At 39.0% G+C, this 23,768-nt stretch overlaps 2 protein-coding genes across 2 annotated transcripts; one reads left to right on the top strand and one right to left on the bottom strand.

Moving 5' to 3' along the window:
• Positions 1–12,726: 12,726 nt before the first annotated feature.
• Positions 12,727–14,412, top strand: EAF02_004946 (uncharacterized protein; the record flags this gene model as incomplete). Its single annotated transcript, XM_038900994.1, has 1 exon — positions 12,727–14,412. The coding sequence occupies one exon, from the start codon at positions 12,727–12,729 to the stop codon at positions 14,410–14,412; it is 1,686 nt and encodes a 561-aa protein (XP_038759506.1).
• A 2,121-nt stretch (positions 14,413–16,533) lies between these two features.
• Positions 16,534–22,888, bottom strand: EAF02_004947 (uncharacterized protein; the record flags this gene model as incomplete). The annotated part of the gene is made up of 17 exons (XM_038900995.1): positions 16,534–18,530; positions 18,725–19,345; positions 19,497–19,602; positions 19,682–19,823; positions 19,879–20,236; positions 20,383–20,537; positions 20,596–21,016; positions 21,127–21,292; positions 21,444–21,537; positions 21,647–21,787; positions 21,839–21,908; positions 21,980–22,031; positions 22,079–22,132; positions 22,192–22,219; positions 22,281–22,309; positions 22,364–22,562; positions 22,878–22,888. The coding sequence occupies 17 exons, from the start codon at positions 22,886–22,888 to the stop codon at positions 16,534–16,536; spliced, it is 4,644 nt and encodes a 1,547-aa protein (XP_038759507.1).
• Positions 22,889–23,768: the final 880 nt, after the last annotated feature.

Here is a 23,768-nt window from a genome sequence, read left to right on the forward strand (position 1 = left end):
ATTTAAATATAAGAAAGTAATAATCCATTATTTATATAGAATATTCAAATTCCCTAAGTATATTATGTATTGCCATAAAGTCCTTGTGATTTATAAAACCTGACCTCCAGATATCAAGTCCAAATATCTATCCTACAATCAAGCAGCTTAAGAACGATTATTGAAACAATTAATATATATATCAGTCAAATTCACTAAATTTATTGTTATAATAAATTTCTATAAAAGTATATGCCCTAAAATACTATTAGAAGAATAAAAAAAGAAAAGGAAAGGGATCGATTGATCTAGGCAAACATAAACAGGGAGTAGAAGGGGATAGATCTAGAAAAGCTATGTGGAAGAAAATTGAAGCATATAGTATATTATATTGCAATAGAATGTATACAAAAGCTATTCTTACAGGATAAAGTAGCTTTTAAATAAATATTATATAGAAGATCGGAAAGTGTGTACGGAGGTGTTCAGAGAATTGGAAACAAAGGTACAAGTACGCTAGCTATCGCTTGGGAGGTTATTGAGGGTATTGAGACCCTATTCCTAGGAAAGGGGGATCATGTAAACTAGAAGATCATCCCGCAGTTAGCCCAACCATAATGCCCCCTGGGAGGCTCACCTATACGGCCCGGTTGAAAATTACTAATAATAATAATAATAATAATTACAAACAAACTCTTTAAATATACAGTACTCTTTATTATCAGATTCTTCTTCGCTTTCTAATAAATCGAGATTAACTAAAAGACTCTTACTATTTATAAAGTAAACTTAGTTGCTCTTTTTAGAGAATAATATTTTGATTGTCTTTTTAAGTATTACTTTTTATTGCTAGGCTTTGTAGTGTTTGTGAATCAGAGCTTGTATGAATGAGAGATCTTTGTAATTGTATAAAAAGTGTTCTTTTTGCTTATATAAATAATAAATAGAGGATTTTATATTATCATTTTATTCTTGCTTTCCAAATAAACTTGATCCTTTTTATTCTCTTTATCGATCCGGGATTATATATTTTCCATTAATAATGTAAGCTTATTCTATTTCTTTAATATTGAGTTTTTTAGCTATAAGATACTTAATCTTGTTTTTAATTATTAGTATACTTTGAATACTTATAATATCGATTGTTGTTTAGTAATCAATTGATAAACTTTTATAAGAATTAAAAAGAGAGCTTAATCTTTATATAAATCTTTGAATATAGGATTGGTTATGCTGAGCTTATATTGATATTCCTTAAACTTATTTTAAACTTCAATAATAGTTATTTCTAATTGATTTGAAGGTTTGAAGGTAAATGTTTGGATTATTATTAGATATGAGTTTACTGTGATATTACTTATTCTTGAGTATTTGGATTTCAAATAATTTCATAATATATATACTGTATTATATTCGTTGGCTAACACTTTATTATTATTACTAAGCAATCTATATATATATAAAAGTGTATTAGCTTTATTCTTTAAATATACAATTTTCTTCTCAATATTGAGTTTAATATATATTATCATAGTACCTTCAATAATCAAGAAGATCTCAATGCTATCGATTTCCATTCTAAATTCTCTGATTCTTGTATAATTCTGAAGTGTGAATTTAATTATATAAAATCAATCCTTTCCTCTCAATTGTATTTTCATTTACTAAAACCATTTCTTGTAAGTCTTTTGGATAAGAGTTGTCTTGGAGGTTAGCTTTTATAATAATAAGGAATAGTATTATTATAATGATAGTGGAAGATCTAGTCAGTTTAAGCTTGAGGGATAAATCGAATATATAGAATAAGAGTTGAATTGAAGTCAATTTAGAAGAGCTAGGTTGAGTTGAGATGAATTGCTTGCTTTTTCCTAGATTTTCTTTAAAGAATATTCTAGGTTTATATAGTTTATAATGAAATTCCAGTATATTCTATGCTTATAAATAAGATCGATTTAAATCGTATCTTATAGAATCATTTTAGATAATAAAAAGAAAGTACAACCAATCAATTTAGCGATATTTCCTGTATACTTCCATCTAGTTCCATTTCATTCTATTCCATTATAAATCAATTTGATAAGAGATACTATTATACAACTATATGATAATATGATTTTATAATATAAGATCATATTATATGTGTATTAGTCATCAAGATATCCCTTATTTAGTAAGATATTAATAATTGATTTAGTGGACTTATTATGAATCCTCACAGTATAGAAAGGAGGTTATACCACTCTCGTACATATTCATATGCCTAAAGAATACTAGCAATATACTGAAATACTGGATCCAATATAAAATATACATTCCTATCCTAATTAGGCTAGAAAAAAAGGATTCCTATTCATATTAGGTAATAAAATTCCATTCCTTTAGGCTGTAAAATGGGGCCCCATGGGTCGGGTTTTCGATCTCACGTCCCACCCATCGGGACCCCATGGGTTGGGTGGGTAATAGTATAAATAGACGTCCCACCCATGGGTTACCCAATGGGTTGCCAAGACTCCAATGGGTTGCCAAGAACCCAATGGGTAACCCAAAATACTATGGGTAACCCAAGACCCAATGGGTAACCCAAAATACTATGGGTAACCCAAAGCCCAGGATCTATTAAGCATCAATATGATATATATAAAGAATTCTACTAATATTTCTACTAATTACCTTCTTCACATTATATTTCGATTATATTTCTATTATAGAGTTGGAAAAGTGTTTTATTGTATTCATAGTATTCAGTAATTCTTCTAAAAGAAAATACATTTATGAATTTGTAGAAGCACCGAGATAATCAAGTTAATCTGTATGTGCATGATGATTACCAGCATATGAATATCCTAAAATACCACTACGCATAGCCCGAACCAGAAGCATATCCTTTTGTTGAATTGTAATTCGTTTTGCATGAATTGCTGCAAGATTTGTTACTGAAATTAAATGATTAGTACAAAACTTAATAGACATTAAGAGATTAGATTAAACTTACATTCAAACTCTCTAACTAAACATGCTTCAGCAGCTTCTTGTAGAGCCAATAATGCAGTTGATTGCCAGCGAGTAACTCTTAGAGTCAAATCCTGAGTGATCTCTCGAACAAGACGTTGAAAAGGAAGCTTTCGGATCAATAACTCGGTGCCTTTTTGATATCTTCTGATTTCACGTAATGCAACCGCTAGAAATTGGGCTTAGTATACCATTCTACTAATATTTCTATTAATCAACTTACTGCCTGGCTTGAAGCGATATGCTTTCTTAGGAACTTTCTTAGAAACAGGTTTCTTTCGTGTATTTTTTGTTGCTTTATTTGGAAGCGATCGACGACTCTGAGTGCTTGGCATCCTATTGAAATTAGTAGATAAATTAATAGAATGAAATCAATTAACATACTTGATAACATCTTCTGAATAGTGTATTGTTGTTGTAGTAGTAAAGAAATGAAGTTGAAAAAGAGGTCGTTTGTATTGTATGATATTTCGTGTGGATGCCTTAGAACTTAGGTTGTTGCTTTGGAAACAAAAAAAACAAAAACTTCGAAATTCACTACTATACTACTATTTTCCAATTCTCATCTTTCTTTAATTTTTCTACTATTCTAATAAACAACATTCTTCGATTTCTTATTACAGAATCCTTTTTTGCAATCAAATACCTTTCATTCTTCTAATCTTTCTATTAATCCGAAATCTTTATAATGTCTGGAAAGCGAAAAGCATCAGAGGACTTATCGCAAAATCCTAATACAATCAAAGTGCGTAAGAGGAATGAAACTTTAGAAAATGACCCTATTCGTGGAAAAATTGAAAAGGCCAAAGCAAGAGATCAGAGTGCTGTCACCTATGCAAAAAAGAAATTGAAGACAACACAAGAATATATCAACGCTTCCGATGATACTCAGCGCCAGATGTTGATTGATTGCGATACAGAAACTCGGCACAAACGGTATGTATATATCTTTATTCAACTAATTTTTCTACTAATCCGATTAATAGAGCAATGAAAGGCAACGATTGGAAAAGTGTTGCTACATCTCTAGGCTGGGGAGATTATGGTGGGCAATTTGCTGTTGTAGATGACAACAATAGCGTATGGGAGGATATTGAATATGAGAAAGAGTATGATGGGGTATATGAGAGTTTATGGAAAGATAATGAAGCTTTCAATCAAGAATATGGTCGGAAAGGAAAGGATGATAAGGAGTTTGAAGAAAGAGAAGCACTTTTGACTTACAATGCCCACAATCCTCCAGAGGTAAGTAATATTATATGATTAATGGAAAGATTAATAGAAACTGACCTTTATTAGAGATACAAGTATTTGCTACTTCGACGCTGGCAAAAAACTTGGAGAAGTGCTGGAAAGATGTTGTTCAAAAAATCCAGGAAATCGGAGGATATTGTAGAGGCCTTTTCTACCTTTAGCCGACGAGAAATCCAAAAAGGATTAAGGTAAGAATTTTTCCCTGTATTGATCTTCATATAAATTGATTAATTTGGTTAGACGCTCTTCTCTTTATCATCAGTTGCAGAAGAAACGAGGCAAGTTGGCAAAGAATACACACAAATTTCAGTTGTAAGTTTACATTCCCACTCTTGAACCCTGTTTCAAAATCTAATTAGTTTAGCTTATCCAATAAACTTCGTGATTTGAGAAAGGAACACAAGAAAGCTGTAGAGTATGATATACTATTTCTACTAATCTTTCCACTAATCTTTCGATTAATCCACTAATCCTTACTAGAAAAACTTTAATATGGAAATCACCTGCAACTTTCTTTACAAGTCCCGAGAAAGCATTCTGGAGAACACGTATAGCTTATCTCATGAATGATTCTGAAATGGATGATTGGATTGATCTTCCTGGTCCTGCATTTTGGTGGCCAGAGTCTATTAAAGAGATCGATGATATGGGATTTTTCATTCCAGAGGATGATCGAAAGCAATATATTGATGCAAGGAGATTGGTTTATGGTAAGAAGATCGACCAGGAATTGTGGGATCTTTGGCAATTGGTTCTACCTGCGAATGCAAATTTGCAAGTGTTATCTGATACTCAAGCCAATCAAAAGCTTATTGAGAGTTTCTATGATTAAAACTGGTATTTTAGTATAGAATAATCAAATTGAAGTTCTATTATATGCTTTCTACTAAGTTTTCTACTAATTTTCTACTTGACACTCTTGTTCTTTGTGAGAATAGATTTTATCTTTCAAAATCTATTAGATATTGAAATCTATTTGGATAACTTCGTTATGTCTTCCAGTTATCTTTCAAGTGCTCCTAATTCTGAGCTATTCGATCCTTTTCGTTCTTCGCCTCCTCATGAATTGTTTTTTGAATTATGTGGAAAAGGTGGAAGGTTTTTTAAATGGACACAAGAAGTTCATCAGGATTTTATTGAATGGTGGAAAACTACTCAATGGTTCAATGACCAGACCAATGACTCAACTAATTTAATAAAGAAGATTCATTGGGATTCAACTACTCGTAAATCGACATATTGGACTAAATACAATCAGGCTGCGAATAAGGGAACCGGAGAGCCAGTTTTAATATGTCGTCAATGTAATGGAGAACTGAATCACCCTGGGATTAAGAATACTGGTACCAATGCATTATCTAAACATCTTCAAAGTGATGCATGTCGAAAAGCAGCTCTTCGAAATGGACGTCAAAGAGGATTAGATGAATATCCTGTTGTAAGAGTAGGTAGTAAACGATTAATAGAAATATTAATAGAAAGCTAATTCTTTTTCAGATGGGTTTACCAAAACAACTTACAGAAGAAGCATTTCATGATCAACTTCTACGAACAATTATTTCTTTACGAGCACCTTTTCGAGCTATTGAGGATAAAGAATGGCAACAGCTTGCTCAAATGCAAAATCCTGGATTCCCTCTTCCCTCTGCATATATACTTCGAAAACGATTGACAACCCAAGTCGAAAATCTTGAAAAGAATATATTGCTTTCGAGAATGGTGAAAGGAAGTAAGGTTGCTCTATCCTTAGATGCTTGGTCTAGTACAAACAGATTATCTTTTCTTGGAATTTTGGTTCATTATATCTCCAAAGATTGGGAATTAATTGAAGAGCTCATTGGATTCGAAAGCTTAATAGATATTCATTCAGGACAAGCTTTAGCTAAAGTTGTGAAAGATGTTACCGATAAATTCGATATTACTGATCAGATTATTTCGATTACTACTGATAATGCATCTAATAATTCCAAGATGATGGAAGAAATCAATCAACACTTCGAGGAGGCATTTAATAGAGATCGATTTCTGGATAAACGCATTCAGCATATACCTTGTTTAGCACATATTATTCAACTTGCTTTAAAAGCACTTCTTGGATCAATTCGTTTGACTCCAACTAACGAAACGTTTATTCGAGATTGGAATAATGATGCAGAAACAAGCGATCTAGAAAGAATTCGTCTACTGGAAAATAATACTACTCCTTTTATTCTCGCTAAGGTAAGTGATTCGATTTCTCTATTAATCTTTCTATTAATCCTTATCTAGATTCGAAAACTAGCTATACTCTCGAATTCTAGTACACAACGACGATTGAGGTTTCTGAATATTCAACAAGAACTTATCAGGAATAATCAGACGGAGTTGAGAAGGCCAATTAATCTTTTGATGGATGTTTCAACTCGATGGGATTCGACTTGTCATATGTTGATACGTGCAGCACGTCTTCGAAACGCAATCGATAAATACTGCCAGGATTATTCTGATGCGAGAATATTTTCTTTATCAGAAGCAGAATGGAAGCAAATTGGATATCTTATTGATCTTGTTCGTCCATTCAATTTCTATACTATACATGTAGGCAGGACAAAAGGAACTACTTTGCCATATGCATTAGGTATTTACGATAATTTATATGAGCATCTGGCTGAAAGTCGTTGTCGTTTGACTAAAAAAAAGACGAAATATCTATGGGTTGAAAAAACTAATAGAAGCTATTGATGAAGCAGAGAGAAAATTGGATAAATATTACAATAATATGTATAATGATCTTGGTAGTATTTACGCAATGGGAGCTTTGCTATGTCCAGCTTCGAAGGCAACTGCTTTCAATTCAAATTCTTGTTGGTTGAATTATCAAAATCGGGATTGGCAAGCTGAATTCGAAGCACAATTTCGTCGACTTTGGGAAACCGAATATCAACAATATACACCATCTAGAATTACTGAACTTCAAGCTTTGCAAGATTCAAATAAGGATGATCTAGCAATTGTTTTGGAACAATCTCGTCGGGATGCTTCTGGACAATACAGATCTCAAGAAATTGCTGTAGATGAAGTAGATTCTTGGTTACACTCTCGTAAGTCTTTCTATTAATCTTTCTATTAATCATATCTCTAATATTCTATTAGCCTCTTCTGATATAGCTATTCTCTCTCATTGGAAAGCAAAAGAACATAATTATCCAGGTTTAGCTAGAATGGCTAGGGATTTCCTCTGTATTCCAATAGCAGGAGTTGGTGTAGAACGAATATTCAGTTATGCTAGGGATTTATGTTCATATCGACGTGGACAACTTACTTCAGAAACTATTCGTAATAGTATTTTCCTTTTTCATCACCAACAGAAATCACAAAAGGAGACTCCAAATAGAGATAGAGGCTATTATACATCCCGGATATTGTACAAATTGCTGAAGAATCTATAGCTTTAACTGAAGAGGAAATCGAAGCCGAAATTGCGAATTTACAAGATGAGATTGATCTTAAGATCAAACAACTTGATGATTGGGACCAAAAGAATTATATTAGCGACGAAGAATCGGATATGAATGCTATACGTACAGCACGAGAGGAGTTTCGAAGACGTCGTCAACTACGAAGAAATATACTATTAACCAGGACATCACAACATCTTTCTCAAAATGATTACGAAGTCGAGCAAGATATATCAAATCAAATAAATGAAAGATTGGAAAACGAAGACCCAGCAATTTATAACGATTTACAGATTACTGCAGAAGATCAAGCTACACAACCCGATTTACCAAGCTATAATTCGAAAAGGCAACGAATTGAAGATAATGAGATTATAATTGATAGATCCAATAGAGAAAGGAGTCAAAGAAGGTTTCATAATATACTTAATAGACATAGATAGTTACCCGAATTGAGAATTGAAGAATGTTCTATTAATCTTTCTATTAATCTTGAACAATACACTTTATAACCCTAATTACTATCTATTACCCACTAAATTACTCATTACCCATTAAATTACCCATTACCCATTGGGTTACCCATGGTATTTTGGGTTACCCATGGTATTTTGGGTTACCCATGGTATTTTGGGTTACCCATGGTATTTTGGGTTACCCATGGGTAATGGGATGGGTTTTTAGAAATCCTACCCACCCATTGGGTACCCAATGAGGTGTATTACCCACCCATTGGGACCATTACCCAGTGGGTGGGGTCCCACCCACTGGGTTTTCTACGCAGACTACATTCCTTATTTCAAATTGAATAGGAATCCCTTATTTCTAGCCTAATTTGGATAGGAATGTATGTTTTATATTGGATTCCAGTATTTCAGTATATTGCTAATAATATTGAATAACTAAATGATATTGAATACTTTCAGTGGTATTGAATTCTATACCACATACGTACATATTTCGAAAAAATTCGATACGTACCACTAAACTAACCCGTATACGAAATACGGGGAATACTATTGCCTACACTGGTCGAGGAATGGTCACTTGTGATGCGTTGAAGCAAGCACCGACAATTTGAGGACCTCTCTCGACAAAAGAGAGCAAAAGCGGATATTGTCGCCATATAAAAAATGATGAAAACTCGAGATGCCCTGGTGCAATTAGCATTTGCAGATTGTTCTGGAGAATAGCTTCACCTACCAGTTTCAACTTGCATATCGACTGATCATACCATTGAGGTTAGGATACGGAGACGACTGAAAGATTATTATTTCCTAGGAATCAGTGGCTATATTTCAATCAAGCAGATACTCAATGCATACTACAATGCGAGTTTTGTAAAAATCGACTTGGTGAGGACAAAAACTCTTACTGTACCATATAGTCTTGGACTAATGTAACGTTATTTGTCGATTCCACGCTCGAGTGATTGGAGAATTGTGGATGATTTGATCTCAAGTCTGCGATGTTGCAAATATGATTTCGACGAGAGTCAGAACACACACTCGCTGAGAGGACCCGTATGCAAAATTAATCTTTGGAGAGAAAACATGAGGGGTATTATCAAAAGGGAAGATTGGGGAGTGTTCTCGACATCGGAAACAAATAGCGAAGCTCCAGCATGGCTAACAATACTATTTATCACATGGAAGTAAGAAGCGAATTTATAAAACGAAACTGCATCCAACATTGAAAAGAGTAAAAATGGCGGAGATGTGCAACAAAGCTGCATTCAAAAGTGAAAGGAGAAATAAATAGCGAAGATATGCAACAAAAAGATATTTTTCTCTTCGAGAAATTAGTGAATTGCGGCTGAAGCAATATAAAATGGCGGGTTCTAATCAATCATGATTTCAGCTGAAAGTCGTACGAGAGTAAAAGGATCAATCTCAGTACTAAACATCAAGAAATCGATAGATAAACAAGTGAAAGCATAGAATAAGGATAAAAGTCCTAATCAAATCCTTCGATGTCTTCCCCTCCTCATCTACCGGACCACACGAAAGTCTGAGCGCAATAGACATAACCGCTGCAACTCTGGACGGCGGTAGGGACCAAGTTTCGAACACTGCTCAATTTCGTGGACATTTCAAGACATATCACCCGAACGCATCAGCCAGTTTGAGGCCTTTCGAATCCGCAGTGATCGTCGAGCAGCTGAGATTCGCAATCAATCTGCCAGGAACGTAAGAGTGATGATCGGGATAAGAAATCGGAAGGATTTAAAGACACGGGCAAATTGTGGATTGAGATACAGAGAAGGAAGGAACGAAGACGATACATGTACCCGCAAAACAAAACGGACTTGTGTCGCAATCATTCGATCACGTGGAAGACACGCTTACAAAATGTAACCTTGGGGCTCAAAAGTTAAAGATAGTTCAATATTTGATCCTTGATCAATATTCCCAAGATAGAAAACTTAAACTAAAGTTCTTCAACGATCCGCATAAACAGTGTCCACATTAGTCTCCGCCCATAAGTTTCCCAGTGTATTTTTAATTTCGTAGCCGCCCGGAGGAAAATGAAGTGGACTCTCTCACAAATTAAAGTTGCCGAGCGGAGAAAAGATACAAGCGATTGTAGATTACGCACGTGATCCACTCTCTCCATTGAAATTTGAATCATCGGATAAAAGTCCCGAAGTCAAACGAAACAGCCAACCAATCAATCATTCCTAATCAAGCAAACGAAAACCCCACGAGACACCTGTCGTTCTCGTTCCCTCGTTCAGCCCTTCAAGGGTACGAGAATGAACGATAATCAATCCTACGACCGTTATCGTGAACCCGCTCTATCTATCTTGGACCTTAGTGCAGTCTAAGCGCTTTAGGTCTTTCCGAACTCCAGAATTCCATTTTTAGATAGTTCAGGCGAGCTATCCGAGAAGAAAATACTACCTGATCGTACAAATTAAGTTATGGGAAATATCAAATCCCACAACGGCATTTCGAATAGTACGTACTGTCTCAACCTCTGGTCTTGAAAATTACGAGACGTCTCAATTTGAAGTATGAAGAAAGCTAATCTTAGGTAGACCTGTTCTTGAGGCCGAAGCTTAAAGGCATGAATTTCAATCTGACAAATACCGTTTACGTTTTATGGGTTGTCATCATCGGATTCTAGTGAGCTCCTACCTTCCTCTGGACTTGGGGTATCTTTCGTCTGATAAAAGATATGACGATATCATCCATGGATACCAGTGCTTATCAGATACGGATAATGGATTTCTCCATCCGATCTCTGTTCCATGGATCCTGCTTCTCTGAATTGTACAGTCAATAATGAGTCAGAGTTTTCCTTCCTGAAACTGTGAAACGTAGATCATGAAACAAGATGAACATCTTGACTAATTCTCGGAATGATACATCGCATCACTCCCATCAAAATTCCAAGATATAAAAATCGAACGACATCCAATAACTCAACCCAATCTATCAAGATCCAATTGATTCGTCTACAACCCATGTACAGCCATACCCTGCATACCTAGGCAGGTATGCGGCGCGTCGAGAGAAAAGGCAGGGATAATTCGGAGATCATTCGCTTATTGGCGTGTGCTCCTTTACCAATGATCTTCAAGAAGAGGTTACGTCGTCAACACGACCCTGACACGTAACCGCCAGTCTCCATTTCTTCAAACTCGATTTTGGATTAACGTGACATTTCTTTACTTTGAGCAGTCTCATTTGAATAAAGCATAATGTTACTCGGGCGCTTGGTGGTCGGCTGTGTAAATTTGTTAGCAAAAGCGTCTGCCGGTCGCGGTACTTGAATGGTGTGATCGAAATTGGGAATAGTTTCAATTTGTACTCCACAACTGAGTTGAACTATTGCTTATTGAAAAAATCTATTCCGATTCACCGAAGTTTGATGGGTCGACAATTTGGCCAGTCGTATGTCGCAAAAGCTAAAAAAAGTTTCATTAAGCAAGCGCTGGTCAACCAATAAGGCGACAAATTATTCTTAGGTACGTCTTCAAGTAGTGGTACCTAATGAAATTATTGTTCAATGCCTTTGCCGTGGTTTTGTACGACTACCTATACCCTACCTATACTTGATGTTGTGCAATATTGACTTGTTGATTTTGGTAACGCGAGCGCTTGGAGAAATTTCGCGATGTTGCACGCGATATCGCGGGTTTTGGTGTTCATGGTACGTACCCAGGTACATAGTATCCTAAAATGTAATTACCCGAACGCGTCTTTTTGCTTACTTCACAATCAGCGCCTCCATTCTGATTCGATTTGTGATAATCGATTTTGATTGGATTCTTTCTTGATTTCTCAGTAAGAACTATCAAATTCCCATGTAAAATACCATCTCCCCGGATCCACTGTCCAAAAACTTGGCGTTCATGGGTCAGGTTAAATAGTCTAAAAATGAGTCATTTTTACATTGCATTACATTGCATTAGTGCTTCATACTTAACCTAATTGAGACTATATTTTATCCGGCGGCTGCTGAAGAACGAACCATATGGCCTCATCTTCTTGACCAAGAAACAGTACCATATCCACTTTGTGTATTTTCAGTCTCGTCTAACTACATTTCTCCGCGTTTCGGATTATTTAGGTCTCGTTCTTGATACCCCTGTCCGGACGTCAAGTCGATCCATGAAGTGATCTAGGTATTGGATACTACCCTTCTACTCAATTTCAACGAGGATAAGTACTGGTGGTTATCACCTCACATCTTTTTTTTTAATTATTCAGTCTCATCTCATACTCTTTCTTTCGTTCTTCATTCATTCGCATTAGACATCTCTTCTGTCATCAATCTTTTTAGAAGAGCTGTGCTCATCGTCATATCATCATACCATACCTTTTAATATTCTTCAGTTGATCTTGAAGCAATCGAAATATCTGGAGCCGGCTCCTTCATCAGAACTTTAATATAGTGTTTTCTTCATAGACACAGACCACCTACCGCTCACCACCACTCTACTCATATTTTTGCGTAAGTCAAGCACCTGAAATTGCTAATAAATTTATACCTCAATGACATTGATTAACATTTTTATGTATGCAGTCCGGTAGCAGACATGTCATTTGATTATTCTTCGTTCTCATTTGAGCCAACTACTCCACCACAATTCACATTTGAGGAGCCTTTAATCAGTGCTCCTTTCAGACTTGGCCACTCTCGATCAGGTTCGCAAGTGTCAATGTATTCTCGAGATTCATCTCCATCCGATTCTATCAGCATCTCAAGTACCCAGATGACTACTCCGGCTAGATCACCAATCAGACAACATGGCCCACTTCTCCTACCTAAGATTCGTCCACAAGATCAGGAAATCAATGCTTCGCCCTCAACTGGATTGAGAGTAACCAAAACATCAAAAAAGAATGCTGCTAGCCGTGCATTCAAACCTACTCATAATAGGAGTTACACGAATCCCGAGACAATCGTGTTTAACTCTGATATATTCCCCTCGAATACCCGTCCAATGTCCACTCTTTGCTCACCAATGCACGCTGTTCAATCAGTTGAAAGTCAGCAACACAGACGTTCCTCAAGCTCCAGTCTTGATGGTCAAACACTCGGCAAATATGGATTCCCAACTTATCGTCAAATGCCAAACTATATCCAACAATCTCCAAATATGTCAGTCATGGAATCATACTCACCACAACCACATGAACGATACCCAACTCCTGCACGTGAGCCATCTCCCCTTGCTCAAATGAGCAGCATAGACGACATTCACCCCATCCACATCTCCGACAATTCAACATCCAACCTCGCCACCTACCTCACCTCTCCCAACCCCGCTCCAGCTCTAGTCCGTCAACTCAACATCCATGTCCGAGACACAAACGCTAAGCATTTCTGGTGGGATATCCGACAAATCCGACCCTGGACCTCCTTCAACACTACCACTATTTCCTCCATCCCCGGTTTTCGCGATCTACTGAACCTCGGTCTCCCATCCAGCATTTTCCAACAACCATCGCGCGCTTGCAACAATCCCGAGAATGAACACGAATTGCAAAACATCTACACCCAATTCTACGCTACAAAACTCAACCACGCACTTTCCATCTCCCAAGGAACCCGTCATCTCATGATGCGTGCATCAACAGTCATGGGACAAAAATCCGGCGATCCATCTTTTATCTCCAACTACACCGACGACAACTCCCAACTAATCTACGGACGAGGCCTCGGTCGCGTCGTCGGATTAGTCAAATCCTTTGATCGCTGGAATACCGGTATGCGCGTCGAGGGCAACCATCGCAAAGTGGAATATCTCCGGGGCCTCGCGCATCTACACAAATGCATGCGCGAACACGGATGTCGCTATGGATTTATCATGACAGAAATCGAACTTGTCGTCGTACGCAACGGATCCGAGTCCGTGCCGCATTTTGGATATCTGGAGGTTCAGACGATTCAGCTTGCTGCGCATGCCAGTTCTACTTCTGCATTTTCCGAGATGGAGAATTCTTTCGAGGAGGAGAAGTTGGAGAATATGACGGCGTTGATGGCGCTTTGGTATTTGCATATGCTTGCGAGAGATGAGATTTTGCCTGGTCAGATGACATGGAAGACGGAGATTGGGGCGCCGGCTGAGGGGACGAGGAGGAAGATTTTGCCAAAGGATGATTGGATTCCGGAACCGCAGTTGGCGGAGAAGAGAGAGGCGAAGAGGGGTCGTGGGTGGGTTTGGCCGGAGGAAGGTGTGGGGAGGAAGGAGTTGGGGAAGAGGGGTGTGAGGTATTAGGTTGGTGATGGTGGTGGTGGAATAGAAGGAAGGAAATGAGAGGGATATGGAGATGAGGGGAAAGTAAAGGGAAGAAAATAAAATAGAAAACCGCAGGCCGGTTTACGAATGCATTGAGGAGTTGGGAACCGGACTGTATTGGAACTGCAATTGGTAAAGGATGCAGCTTGGAGTAGTCTAATGGATGGGTATTTGGGTGGCATAGTGAATAACCAGGAGTATTGTTAGCGAATAGTATTTTACACTTCTAATAACTGTAACTTGTTACTGCATTTCAGTTCATAGGTGTTCCCATGTGAGTAGTCGTCTTACAATTCGAGAATAATATACCGCTTTTGAGGTTTTGTAGCAAAAGTTGGCAACTACCTAGGTATTCAACCCCTGGACTTTGAATTAAAGATGCGGCACAGACAACTCTAAGCGGGCACTGGCCCCATTACAACTGCTCGCTCCGAGTCTAAGCATGATTTGAGATGTCCCCCGAAGGCTACAGCGTGTTGTTTACGGATAAGTTTCCCGGTGCGATGGGTCTATCCAGATTCCTGGGATTTTGTAATTTGTTTATTAAGGAATGGACATCCTTTGATTTCCAGTCCATCCAACACATCCTCAAAAAAAATAGAAAATTGTTCAGCATGATTAGCTTTCTATATATATTGGTGAGTCTAAATTTCTAGTGTCTTTTTCATACAATTCCATACGAATCGTTATACTATACATTGAAAAATCCAGTAGATGCAACTAAAACTTCTCATAGTTTTACATACTCCTCCCAGACCTCTACTCCATCCTGGCATCTTCACCTCAATGTCCTCTTTTACATTCTACCATCACCGTCACAACCACAACCACAACCACATACCTCTCCATCACGACATCCACCACAACAAGAAGCAGAACCAAGCATCCCTGTTTCCAACACGAAGCACCCGCTAGCTGTTTCGTCACCACGTACTCAACCACCACGCCATTCACATGGCCAGCCGTCGGTACACCCACGAAAACTCGTGCTTACAAGCCCGGATTTACACCAATGAAGGATCTTCCACTTGCCCCTGGTACTTCTGGATCTTGTGAGAAGTACGACAAGCGTTTGGGTAAGTCGGATAGGATCAACATATGTGGATTTGTTGCGCGTTTTTATGATGGTGAGTTTATGGATTTCTCCACTTCGTTCCTGATATCCCACCCCGTTGAGATTGTATGTCTATGTTTAATCTACTGACGAATTGTTTGGGGAATGAATAGGCAATGTGCATGATTTCATCGCGTGGAATCCATCACTTACATTGGATGCCAAAAATACTAGTTCGTGTGTGCTTGCCCCGGGATATCGCTATTGCGTTAGAAAAGACACAGCCGAAATGAATGTCACTGCTGGTGCTTCTTAGATACTTATGTTGGAGGATCTATGAGGCTTGTCACTGCAGCCGGTCAATCCTGACATACTCACTAAATAATTCGTGTGATGGGGATTATGGCACGTGATCTCCCCTTATTCACCATACATCTTCGAGGCTTCGAGCTGCAATGAAAAGTAGACATTATGACAGCACTTTAGTATAAGGATGCTAGTCAGTCTTTTGAAATTTATTCACTCAATTCTGTCGCAAGTATCAATAAAGTGTTTACTGTAGCCGCTTAATTTTTTTGAATTCAATGATGCAAGTGATGGCTACCTACTATAACTAATAGATATGTCTCTGGGTTCCGCATAGATCCAGGTGGTAAAGGGAAGGAACTTGACATAAAAATATCATATCGGTATATTCTGAGAGCGTTTCAAATTGGCATTAAATAATATTCATTGTATGATTTCGAGATGTCAAAAGTTCAGAAGTAATGAACATTAAGCTGTGGGTATAGTATCACTGATGTGACGATAGAACCCTTTGCGTTTGTATACTATACGAACATTATGTCATACAATATTACTCACAAATCATAATATCAAGTGCAAACTCCCGAATCATCTGTCCCTAGTAGTGATTGATTTTGTAAACTCAAGGTTGTCAAAAATGATTTGCCGGCTTTGGCGTTCGATTATACATTTTGAAAAAACCCCACATAAAATCACAAGTCAAACATCCAGCCGTTGTAACATCAAACCAAAATGAATTATTACTTAGACGGGAGATCTGGTATTTCAAAGTTGAAGCGTGAAGTGTCGATTAGAATAACATCTTCCACAGTACTCAATAATCTCCTTAGTTGTACGAGGATGTTACTGATTTCTATGGCTCGGGCCGAAGAGGTAGGTCGAGATAGTTCCGTCTCCCACTCTGCGATCATTGCTCGTAGGCGTCTTTCAGCCCATTGTTGTACTCCTTCTAGTCTTTTGAAAAGAGCATAGAAAATGAATTCCCTAAACAGTCTAGCGGTATTTATCTCGTCGTCGTCGGCGCGATCTTCGTTAATGGCGTCGTCAAAATTAGAGAATATCTCGTGAATGTTGTTTAACACGGTGGCCATATTTTCATTCACAACTTGACTGTTGAGATAGTTGAAGATGGCCGTAGCAGCTCGAACAGTTGACATACCTCTTTGCACCGCAAGAGAGCCAGTACCTTCACTTGTGTCATCAAAATTCCTCGTTATCCATGTGCTGTCCGACATAGGATTATTCCCCTGCCAGACCTGTAGCTTGATACCATTAAAGACACTTTCGGCATTGACAAGTACACTGGGGTTAGTGTCATCGCCAAAAGCCCTCCAAATATCGTCCATAGGCGTGGTTTCGGAAATCGTAGATGACCATGAGTCCCAGGCTTGTTGAAATGGCCCTTCAGGACCGAGCAATGCTTCTTCAACGGGTGGAAAATCAGTTGTCATAGGATTTTCATCAAAAACTTTGAATTCACCACCCATCATCCATTCCAGTAGCATTTTGAACGTACTTAACTCCACAACATGCTCAGTCACCCACTTGGCTCCGTTCGGATCACCGGCATTGGTGAATGATGGGTCTTCGCAGTCTTCAGGATTTTCCAACCAATAGTAACCTGCCTCTGGATTGACACTCAGAAGAAATGCTCCTCCTCGCTGGTTGGGATATCTGTGAGACTCAATTACAAAGGTAGAAGTGGGTGTTTTAACAGTAAATTTCCTTGGAGCCCCATAAGGCCGGGGCAGAAGAAAATGTTCTTCCTGAGCTGGTACGAGTGAATCATTGGTATATCCCCTCCGTCTTTTCTCGTCTGCAATAACATCTCCTGTTTCTGGGTCGATGAGCCAGTCCGGGTCAAAATCGGACATGTTACTGGTTTGATAACAGACTATTTTAGTTGAACTGTTACCAGAACATCCGACAAAATCGCCAGTAATCACAGCACCCGATCCCCAATTAGGGGCAGTACGTAACGGTGCATCGTTCGAAGTACCATTGGTGAAAACGTATGGCGAACCAACGGATCCCACTAGGTGACTGGTATCATCTTGCTCCCACTTTGACGAGATCCCAGATGAGTAAACCTCAACTCCAACCTGTTGATCACCACCAATAACACTGATAGTATTATCGCTGTCACTGACAATGCGGACATAGTGTGGCACATCTACTAAAAATTCCGCAGTAGCCCCTTTGGCACTAGTGCCCATATTGTACACATCTATTTCTAGCCATGTCCGCATTGCGAGGAGCAGTCCGAGAAGCGTAACGCTGGAGCTAGAGTCTCTCTCGTTCAATGTCTGGCCTGCGAATACTGGCGAGCCACCGGCAAATTCGGTCCAACATTCGGGCCCCACAACATTCTCAATATCACCAGAAAGGTCGCCCAAGGATAAAGGTGCATTTGTTCGAGCATATCCATCGGTCCCAGCCCTGAAACTGAGTCTAAAATCCGAATTAATGGTTCCCTGCCCTGTCATACTTGCTAAAATGTTCATTTTAGGAGTAAAGGAAACAATTCCTGGTTCACTGAATGCGAAATTGGAGATATCAGTATCGAAAACTGATGCTGGCTTTGTGCTACCGCCAACGTTGATTGATGCCTTTCCATCAAGTATGATGGTGCCTGCCATATCCATGTCAACGTCGAAAAATCCATAAGTTTCTTCGAAGCTGATCTCAGGGGAAATTGTCCCTACCATGGTCACTCCCCATCTGAGTTTACTCGCAACTATGAAGGTGTCAGTGAACGAAGGGGATCACATTGGACCATGCGAAGGGTTAATCAAGTAGTCTGAATAGCAGAGACAACTTTTATATCCATGTTCTGCATTTAGTCGCACTAGGGAATCATAAACCCCTATGAAAAATAAAATGACTAGCCGGAGCCCTCTAGTTCGATATTAAGCCATCCGTCGTCCTCACCACAGCTACCCGTCACATCTCCAGAGTATAACAGCTGATAAATATCGTCTTCTTCCAGATTCAGCGTATACGCATTGGGCAGACCGAGATTACGAATCGCATCGAACTCAGTCTTCCAATCTGCCGCGTCGGCACTCCAGAATCGCTTGTTTACGGATTCGTTCATACCTCTCTTTGTGATTGCATCTGCCAAAACAATATCATTCCAATATCCTACGGTATCACCATAGTCGATTCGAACATAAACTGTTCCGGAATCCCGTTTGACAAGTGTGTAATCATAGGTAATATCCATTTCGTACACGGGAGGATTGGGCGACGGAGTTCTCTGGCGAAGTTCGTGCTCAACTGTCAGGTTATTCGATAATCTGATAGCTCTAACGACACCATATGTTCCAAAACCACAACCCTCAGGAAGCTTGACAATGGTACCCTCTGCCCCGCCTTGATGGACCGCGTCGGAATTAGATTCGGTAGAATCATTCATACAAACATAACGTACTGTATAAATTGACTTGGGATCTCGTTTCTCGGTGGGCTCACAATCTAGAAACTCGATATGCGAATCGTCTCTCTTAGAGAGACTGGTTACTACATCAGCGGGCCCATCAATCACAACCACTACAAAGTCAGATGTTAGTGAACCATTCTTCAAAATTAAGTCTGACATAGAACACCAAAACTTCTCGGCGATTCTTTTGCTCTCAGTCTGGTACCGCTCTTGGAAGTGGTCTTTTTAGAGCGATAATTAGTGGACATGAAATTTGCTTACTTCCAAATGCCCCGGAGACTGTATCCGAACCCGAGGATGTAGGGGAATTTTGAATGGGCTTGATTTCAAAGTCCGGAATATCTGTAGTGGGTGGTAAAGTGGGAAACTTGAATTGCGTTAGTTTCTGTGAGTAAATTTCTTTCAATGTCTCGTAAAAGGCAAGGGGGAAAAACAAAGACTCTTACAATATTTGCGAGTGGAACCGGTAGGAACGGGTTGAGACTATTCGGCGGTGTACAGCACAGAACTTTGCTTCGACCATTCCAGCCACTGGCACATAACGACGTCGAGTTTCCATAATCATCAGTGCATAGTTCTATCTCATAGCTTTTTTTGTCAGAGTGGGATCATTCGTGGAAGGCTAGACTTGGAAATAACTTACTCGGCACATTCGTTGTCATCGCAATTCCCTTTGCCAATCCAATGGCAATCGTCAAAGCCAGAATCACAGCAATAAGCTTGTTGGATAGTGCGATATCCACTGTAATCAATATCGTGCCCATAATCATATGTGTTTCTCATGCGACCCATGTTTTTTCCCTCAGCACAGGTGTCGTCCGCAGACCCAGTCACAAGAGCCAACCAACTCGCTCCAAGTGTTGGATTTGCAACAGAAAGATTGCTGACCAGGTGATAAACAATTAACAGTAGCATGTTTGGAGTGAAAGAGGGTGACTTCGTTTGTGTGGCATTGACCATGACATGCACGACCTGTCTCACCACCCCTCCATTGACAAGTACTAGGCATAGCATCAATAGGGCAGATGATGTATTTCTTCTTATTTTTCCCACAAGTATCAGTAAAAGCACCACCATTGGGTGCAATTGCGAAGTCACTTCCCCAGGATCCCACTTCAGAGTCACTGAGGGCAGTCAGTTTTCTGACAATCTTGGCCATTCTGGCTGGCCCAACTGCCGGCAACCGAAGTAGATGCAGTCTCGAGCTTAGATAATTTAAGGATATCTTCGCCGATTAGACCTTTAAGGGCATCAAAATCAGCATCATCTTGATCAACAGACCAGATCATCACTCCACCCAGTCTATTATAATGTTAGATACCAATCAAGCGAAGGATTGATGGGCAACAGATAAACTTACCCAACGCTATTGGCCCATTCTACCTTCTGCGCAAATGTATCGCTGTCATCATAGCTGACCCACTGGTTCTTTGTGGCACCATACTGGAAATACTTTACAGCATCGGTCTTATCCCAAGTAACCTCGGGGGTCTGTTTATCTATAATATCCATGATCTCAAAGTATGCAAGCGTTCCTGCACTCTTAGTGCATGTTCCTGCTTCAGCAGCACCGGAGAATGCACATCCTGGAGATCCACAAGACGTGTCCGACAGTTGGAATGAACGTCCATAGAAACCGAGACCTAGGACAACCTTCTCTGGAGGAATACTAACTCGCCAAAGAAGCTCGACTGATTCTTTGATTTCGGTGAGGTTTGTGTGGGCTTGTACTATACTTCCGATAGGATCGGTCGAATCCCAAGTTCCATGCAAGTCATATGCTGATTCTGCGTCAGTCATAATCTGTAAGATTTTAAGATACCATCGAAAGAAAGTCTTACTCATTAAGTTGATCCAATCGGCATATAATATCATTCCTGGTAGATCAAACCATTGTAGATACCAGTATGAGCTTGTGCCGTGAAGCTGATTCCGTATGAGCCATCAGAATTATCAAAAGCTTCACGCACAGCTTCCAATAGAAGAACATAATTTTCCGTATCCTCTACTTTTGCCGCCTCTGTCGGGAGCACCGGGGTATTCCCAATCGAAGTCGACTGGAGTAATGTGAGTCAGTCCTGGTATTTCAAAATCTGACAAATTTCCAAAAAGCTTTTGATAATGCCGAGATCATCACCATGGAAGCGCCGTTTCATAATGAGCGTGATTTTTCAGGGTGTAAAATTCAAGCCGAAATGAATCACTTACCTCCGTCAAGCCATATTCTTTCAAAAAGTTAACAAGATTACTGGCAAACTTCTTTCGGTTCGGTGCGCTCGATGCAATATTGGAAAATAATGGGCTGTGTCGTAGTTAAGTCGTCTGAGAATGACCAGCCACCAATGGAGATGAAGATTTCAACATCTGGCAGGCCAGAAGTGAGTGACTTGATATCTGCAGTTCCAACGAACAGAGAAGTTGGCATATCAGACTCCATGGTAGTAATTTGAAATGTGTCGGGATCAATGTAGGCGAAGGTAAAGTTCACATGCGTGAGACCCGAAGTCGGAATAGCACTAGGAGGGAAGGCATAGCAACTGCGTGAGTTTGACCTATCATCTCGTTAAAAACGAGAAGTGCCTCGTCCGAAAAGATTGTCTTACCATCCTTCATAGTATCCAATCACTCTGTTTAGAACCCCCTTCTTGTTTCCACTAGAAGGAGGAACAGGATCTAACACGCAATTGTTTGGCAACCGTCGGAACAAAAGAGCTCTCCAGTGCCGCAAAAGCCATATTGCGAACAACAAACATTCAAAAGGACAAAGAGTGTTTCCAAAAAGTGCATCTTTTCCGCCTGCAAGATGTTAGATTGATCAAGGTAGCATCAGTGACATTTCTCACATGGTGCTGTGGCATTGCAATTAGATGTACAATCATCTCCGCAATAGGTAGAGCCTGCATCAATTTAGTAATAGCTTATAATGGGAGACTGAATCAATACCATATCCGCATACTCCTACTGTTGTTCCCTCGTAGGAACCACTAAGAGAAATTAATACACTTCTCACAATGTAATCTATTGGGAGAAAATGGGGGAAATCACCAGCATGCACCATTTGCACATGGCTTGTCCTATCACATGAGTTAGCGGACAATTGCCAACCATCGTAGCTTGTCAAAACTTACTGCAGAACAAACGTATTCATCATCGTCACGCTTGAATCCCGTGTTACGAAATGTTGAAGACAATTCGGCTTGCGTGGGTAATGACTCCTTGGTCCTTAAAACCTGAAAACCATGTCCTATGTACGGCCCGGAAAGAGTGATGGTGATAACTAAAAAGAAAAGAGCTAAAAGAGCGTTTTTTTGAGCGTAGCAGCCGCAACTGCTCTGCCATAGTGAGAAAGAAGGTAGAGTAATGAATGAAAACCACTGATGAAGTAAGAGAGGAGCCTTCCGAATGTCACACCAAAATGGAATAGATATAGAAAAGCAGCATGTTGATCACTTGGTACATGGACTTCAAACTCAATTTATCTTCTGGCTGCAATCTCCCATAGTCAAGATATTGAGATTCAACTGCCGATCCGATGCAATATATGGATCTAGCCCTCGGAAGTGGAAAGAGCCCCATGTATACTGTGAGACTCGGAGATGAGTTACTACATTACCAGTAAAGTCACCTATCGTGCTGTCCTACAATCGTATCATTTTGCGAAGAGAAATTTGCTCTTAAATTGCTACATACATGTGATGTAGATGTTATCGGCCGAGATTACAGGTACCCCAGATAGATTGATGTTTTTAAGTTGAAAGAGGAAAATCCCAAATGCAGGTTCCTTCACAGTAAAATTATCAACAAGGTGGAATTGTGGAGCATATATATTTTCCCGAGAGGTATAACTATCTCATTTGTCGGAAAATCGGCGGCTAACTTACAGTACTAGTCAACTGCTATCAGCCGAAATTCATTTTCACACCAAAAATCGACATTTTGCTATATTTTTAAAATCAAAAATCTTTATGAATTATAAATCGAATTATTTCAAAATTTATTTCTATAGAGTTTTTTATAGTAATGATTAATATTTTTGATATTTTAATATTTTCAGAAATTTATATTATGGAAATTTATAGTATTGAATTAAATTATTAAAAAAGTTGCTTGATTTTCGCTTATTTTACTAGTAAATCTAATCATTTTGAAAATATACCAACTTTCAATCCATATAACATAATCAAAAAAAATCAAAAAAATAATTAATCTTATTTTTATTAAATTTTAATTAAAAATAAATCAATAAATACAAAAAAAAGTTATATTATATTCATAATAAGAAGAAGATCTAGGATTATAAATAGTGAGTTTTGGTGTGAAAATACGTTTCGGCTGATAGCAGTTGGCACTTACTGTACCCAATTTATTTTGATGTTGCAGTTGGTGATTGCCACAACCCCTGATGTCCAGATGCGGCACAGACTACTATAAGCGAGCACTAAGCCAATTGTGATCGTGTTCTCCGGATCTCATTTTTTCCCGACAACCCGAAGCGTCCAGGTTTCAAGTGTGGGATCCACTTTCCTAGGGGTC

The sequence above is a fragment of the Botrytis sinoallii genome, assembly GCF_014898435.1.
Source record: "Botrytis sinoallii strain Bc 23 chromosome Unknown BSIN_007, whole genome shotgun sequence".
Taxonomy (NCBI): Eukaryota; Fungi; Ascomycota; class Leotiomycetes; order Helotiales; family Sclerotiniaceae; genus Botrytis; species Botrytis sinoallii.